Source organism: Saimiri boliviensis, chromosome 6 (assembly GCF_048565385.1).
Source record: "Saimiri boliviensis isolate mSaiBol1 chromosome 6, mSaiBol1.pri, whole genome shotgun sequence".
Lineage (NCBI taxonomy): Eukaryota > Metazoa > Chordata > Mammalia > Primates > Cebidae > Saimiri > Saimiri boliviensis.
In genome coordinates this window covers 52750396-52756230 of record NC_133454.1, presented here as the reverse complement: position 1 = coordinate 52756230, position 5835 = coordinate 52750396, and the positions used below count along the sequence as shown (strand labels likewise).

Genomic DNA, 5835 nt, shown 5'->3' with positions numbered 1-5835 from the left:
CTCTGCCACTCGTGAGCTCTCTTTCCTCTGTCTCCCCAAAGCCACTGCAAGCTGCTGAGTGGCTCCTCTTCACTTCGGTCCCCAAGATACACTCTCCTGTTCCACAACCTGTTTCCTCTGAAAGAATCTGACCCTCCTGGAATCTTGGCAAGTGAAGGGTCCTTCAGAGGACAGCAGCCAGGAGCACACATAAGCCCGAGATGCCTGCCTGTCCCCTGCTCAGATCTGGAACCATAACACAAGTGACCAGGGAAAATCAAACTCTGCTAGCCAGGCCTGAGAAAAGGTTGATGTATTTTTTCTTTTTTCCTTTTTGAGTTCCAACCCCAAAAATATTCCAGGAAAAGATGGGGGAGGCTGGGCTGGTTCTTCTTCAATGGGCTTTTGCTGCCAAGGACAGTGGACTCGACCCACATCCAGGCTACCCCCAGACCGCTTCTCCCCTGCTTTACTCAGGGGCAAGACAGTAGGGGTGGTGGGGGCAGCTGGGAGGGAGGGGCCAGGGCAGTGATGCTTTGGGACAAGAAGTTGAGCTGGGGGAAGGGGCAGTAGCTGCCCATGTGCAGTTACCATTGCTCAGTGACAGAGCCTCAAAGCTTGGCCAGGGCTGAAGGTACCACACGGGTGTGGGTGAGGCAGGCTAAGCGGGATGGCTGCAGCCGAGGAGCTGGCGGAGGGCAGGGCTCAGGGCTGGCCCTCTCCGATCTAACTGATGATCTGCCGAGGTCGTCCGTAGCCTGTCATGCCGGCCTGGGAGGCCCCTCTGTTGCTGCCCATCTGAAGGCCAATGACATGCTTTCCCTCCTGCAGCTGGCTCTCTGTGAATTCTCTCTTATGCTCCTGTGCTTTCCTAGAAGAGGAGGAACCAGGATAAAGACTTGCTAGAACTGTGTGTTTTCCACCCATTTTCTGATCCCTCTGTTACGTCCTAGCCCAATCTCATTGCCTTCCTGTTTCACTTTTTTCCCCCTAATCTAGCTTGCCTCAGGCTAGGGAGACTGAGCACAGGAGGGTGGAAAGGAAGGGAGGGGTCAAGGAGTATTAAGGCCCTGTTATTCCCCGACCGCAGACCCTCACTTCATCCCTTCCTGGCTCTCTGCTTCCCCTAATCCTTCCCAAAAACCCAGAGCATGAGCCGCCTTTCACCCCATGCAGAGAGAGACCCAAGCTCTCTGTGGGCCACATACTTCATAAACCAGTTGGGATCTCCACGGTAGTGCCCATCATTCTTGGTCACTGCCAAGCTGCCCAAAGCCATCAGGGTCCTCTGCACTGCTGCCATGTCTTTGCCTGTGAGAAGAAAGGGGAGAGGAGACGAACATCAGGAGTGTGTAAACAAGGTTCCAAGCCAGGGCCGGCCTCCGTCTCTCACAGAAAAATGGCCAAACCAGAGGCAAGAGTTGTCCCAAATCAAGGGAGGCCTCTCAGTGGGCCTTGTGAGCGAGGCATGTTATTCTCAGCATATCCCATCCCGGCTGTACACCGGCAGGCACTCCCCTGGCTGTGGCACGTTCTGGTCGTTCCCTCTCCCTGCCCAGCACACTGTCCCCCTGTCCTCCTCCTCCCCCAGCCCCTTCCTCCTGTCTACCTTCAAAGAGGTCAACAGTCTGGAACATGTCAGTCTTGGTGACCCCATAGTCCTCAGCTGCCTTCAGGAACTGGGCCACCTGTTCCATCTGCTTGAAGACCATGGAAGGCGGGTTCTCAGGCACCTTCACTGGCTTGGAGCCGTCAGGGTACAGGCTATTCACCAGCTTGCTCAGAATCTGCCAGGCATAGGGCATAGGATGCAGCTTAGCGCTCAGCCCAGGGCTTGGCCTGGGACTTAACAGGGTGATATACCCCAGCCCCCCATCCCAGGGTGCCACTCACCACACCATTCTTCAGCCAGACCTGGAAGCCCAGGCGCCCACGGTCTGGGCGGCCCACATCAGGACCACACTGCACTATAATCCACTCCACCAGCCGCTCCTCCAGCTCCTCATCGTATTTCTTCTCGATTTTGGACTGCACTTCGCGGCTCATGCCATAGGAAGGACCCTTGTTGGCCATGTCTGGGGAGAGCTAAAGCAGGCCAGGGTGGAGGAGGGAGGGGCAAAGGGGCAGAGGATCAGGGAGCAGCTCTGCTTTCACCTGTGCCAAGCAGCCTTCTAGCTCTGTGCAGGGTACCCAGCCATCCTGGACACTTGCCACAGCACTGCCCATCCAGGCCAAGCTCAGCCCCTAGTCCAGACACCTCTCTGAACTTGAACACCAGGAAACAGGATACTGGATCTTTGGAGGTCTAGAGCAGGGGTCAGTAAACTGTTTTTGTAAAGGACAAGACAGAACATATTGTAGGCTTTGTAGGCCATATGGTCTCTGCTGTTGCAATGTGAAAGCAGCCATAGACAATATGTTACAAATGAACATGGCTCTGTTCCAATAAAACTTTATTTACAAAAGCAGACAGCAGGCTAGATTTGGCCCATGAGCTGTAGTTTGACAACCCTTGTTCTAGAACATTCTTTGCCAAGACCAGTCACAGAGCTACTGGAGAGATCTTCCAGAAGCCACATTCCCCCCACAGCCAGCCAGTGCGTTTGTCCAGCTTCGGGTGTGGGGGTTTACTGCCTCCGCCTCAAGGAACCATTACTTCCCACTCTCACCCGGAAGCTGGCCCTGGCCTGGAAGTTGGAACTTCAGAACTCCAGCTCTTTGCCAGGTCAGCTCAGCTTCTGGTCTGCAGCTGAAGAGAATAAAACTTGCCACTCCAGGCAAGGGCTAGGAAGCCACCAAAGCCCAAGAGCTCTTGGCAAAGAAGCTGCATATCCTCAGAGGCACCAGATGAGACACCTGGTCTACCCATCGACTTCCCCCTCATGCCCTTAGGCTCTCGAAACTGGAGGAGCCTGAGCAACCAAGAAGTCAGAGTCCCCCAGGGATGTTCCAGAGCCAAGAGGGCCTGCCAGGGAATGAGAAGCCCAGCCCCATCCAGTAACTACTACCCCAAGGGCCTGGGCCTGGCACTGCTCAGGAGTCCCACTCATGAAGAGGGATGGCAGCAGGAGCAGGCCAGGCAGGTAGGTCCCTGGGCGGAGGGGGGTGGCTGGGAACAGGAACCTGACCTGGCCACTGATGTCACCCTAGGGTGCTGTGCCTTCTCTCCAGTGTTGGTCTGAAGAAACTTCCCAAAGAAGTATCAAAGAAAGCTGAACCATCCCTGGGCCTCAGAGAGGTCAGAGGTTAGGAGAGACGCACAGGTCTGAGGACCGAGGCAGGAGCATGCGCCCCTGGCTTCCTCACTGGTGAGACCCCTCCCCTCCCCATGGGCATCCCACCCTGTGGGAAGCAGAGCCAACACCATCACACCCCACCGGTCCCAGGCCAGGTGCCTAGCCTGATGCCCTGCCCTTCCCTTCCCAGGGTTGACAGCCTTTCTGTGCTCGAGTCCCTGTCTGGGAAGTGGGGGTTATGTTATCAACCTCAGAGGGCTGTGAAAATGGGATGGTGTCTGTGAACTCCCCCACATACTGCCCCTGCCCTTAGCAGAGCTCCTTGAAATGTCAGTTCTTTGCTGCCCAGAGCCGGGCTCCTGGTAATGACCAGGGAGAGAGCCTGCCCTTAACCAAGGAGTGAAAAACTGACCTCAAAATGTCAGTTCTCTGCTGCCTGCTCCAGCCTCCACCCCTTCTCACAATCATTCCCTGAGCGCACAACAACGTTCACGTGGACTCATTGAAATCCCCGCCTTTGGGCATCTCTCTCCTCCCGGCATCTGTTTCCTTATGTGTAAAGTGGGGGCGGGACCACCTCTGACAACCCAGTTCTCGAGCACTGGGGATGAGGTGGGCTCCTGGCCCAGCCATCCCTCTCCCTGCCAGTGATGCCGGAGACCCCAACGGCAAAGTGCTCTATTCTGCTGTTCAGCTACGAACAGCCAATCCCTCCCATCACCCTGTGTGTCCCACCCCCCGCTCCCCAACCGCCCAAGGACTCCTGCACAAAGAACTGTGGTCCAAACCCCCAAGTCATCTGGGACCAGGTGATTTCGGTAGCCCTGTATCCTGGCCTCCATCCTCCCCAGCCTCTGTCTCAGCCTTCGCACCACCATCCCAGACAGGCACCCACCTTCTGTCTCAGGCCCTGCTTCTACCACCACTCCACCGGCCCTCATGCCTGCCTTCCCCGCCTGCACCCTTGCTGGGCTCCTGAGGAACAGGATGGAAGGAGAATGTGTCCCCTACCCCCAGCTTCCAGTCTCAGGAGGGACAGAACAGACAGAACAGGTCAAAGCGGTGAGGCTGAGGGTAACAGGTACGTAACGCTGCAGCCCCCAGATCTAGAAGCAGGATTTGGATTTCAGGCAGAGGGAGGATGGAGCACACACCACCCCCACTCCGGGCCGGTACTACCATCCTTCCCCTTCTTCCTCCTGGGTCAGAGTCTAAAAGTGGACAGTCCCCAGAAATCCCTTAGAGTCCTCTGATGAAGCCTCCCCAGTTCCGCCTTCGAGCTTTTAGGGAGGGAGAGAGGAGGATCACTCTGGGGCGGCCCACGCAGGGGCATCTCAAGACACTCCCAGGACAGCATGGATGGGCTTGGATCCTCCTGTCCTGTGGTTCCTGCCAGGGCCCCTCCCCAGCTGCCCAGTGGGTGAAGGTGGGCAGTGGAGAAAGAACAAAGTCCAGGGGCAAACAGGCAGGTGGCACCCCCTACCAGCTGAAGCCTAGAAACACGAGCGGAACCAGGGGTCCCTGCAGGGCTGCTCTACCCCTTCTCACTTCCCAAATAGGAGTGAGCACATCCTAACCCCTGAGAGGAAAGGAGGGTGGCTCCTCTCTACCCCATGAACAAACAGGAGTGGCCTGACTACATAAACGCATGCCATCCTCACTGCTACCTTTGGAATAGTAAACTCGAAGGCGAACCACCCTTTGGGAAAAACCAAGGGCCCCAGGCCTGCCCCGCCCATCACTCCAAAGCTCGTCCTTGGCAGTACCCGTCCCCACCCATCTGCTACAGTGGAGGGGACTCCCGCTCTCAGACAGTGGAAGGGGCTGTGTGTCGGCAGGACAGGCCGCCCCGAAATGTGGGATACGAGAGTTCTGTGGCCCTTCGCGTTGTCGCAGGGCTATCCCTGTTGCTCAGGCGTTAGGAACCCGCCAGTGGGACACCGCGCTCCAACACAGGTGCATTCGCACCTCAGGTGCATTCGCTCCTCACCTCTTTGGAGGTCCTCCTAGAGGGCGGCAGACAGCAGAGCCCTGGCCTAACCACCCGGCGCCTGCAGCCTTGCGCACACCCTGTGGATGCAGCTGGCTGAGATGGGGAGCCTCCCTCTGACCCCGGTGGCTACCACCATCAACTCCTCTGCCCCAGCCTAGTCATCCTGGGCATTTCAATGAGCCCGGGCTGCCCGGTCTGAGAGAGATCCGGGACGCTAGCAATCCAGCCCACCCTGCCTGGAGCTTGGGCCTCCATGCCAACTGAGCGGGTGAGTTTCCGCAGCCAGGGAGCTGGCGCCTGCGACCTCAGGAGAGCCTGCCTGAAATGCACCCACTGCTCCTGTCCAGCTCCAGCCCGACTTCCCTCCAAGCCCCCAGCCAATGCACTCACAGGGCTTCCTCGGGGCTCGCAGGAAGGAATGAAGACCTGTGCCTGGGCTTGGACAGATAGGACGGGGCGCTGGCTGGGTGAGGGGTTTAAAGGGCTGCCGCCGTGGTGATGTCAGCCTCCGCCGCTGGCTCGCCCCTTGGCCCCCTCCCTGCTGGAGGAAGCCAGCTCCGCTCCCCACCCCCGGCTCCCCCAGTGACTCCACACAGGCTCCATATTTGGGGAAAGACACCAAGTTGG

The 5835-nt window shown here is 57.8% G+C and overlaps 1 protein-coding gene across 2 annotated transcripts; it reads right to left on the bottom strand.

The window, feature by feature from the left end:
* Positions 1-267: 267 nt before the first annotated feature.
* TAGLN (transgelin) lies at positions 268-5736 on the bottom strand. Of its 2 annotated transcripts, none has more exons than XM_074400663.1 (5): positions 5206-5736; positions 1873-2064; positions 1589-1766; positions 1188-1290; positions 268-850 (listed from the first exon to the last, which is right to left on the bottom strand). In XM_074400663.1, exons 2-5 carry the CDS (start codon positions 2050-2052, stop codon positions 706-708), a joined length of 606 nt encoding a protein of 201 aa, XP_074256764.1. In that variant the 5' UTR covers positions 2053-2064; positions 5206-5736; the 3' UTR covers positions 268-705. The 2 variants fall into 2 exon arrangements, with proteins under 2 accessions (XP_074256764.1, XP_039326524.1); XM_039470590.2 differs by having other exon boundaries at positions 5599-5661.
* Between the last annotated feature and the right edge of the window lie 99 nt (positions 5737-5835).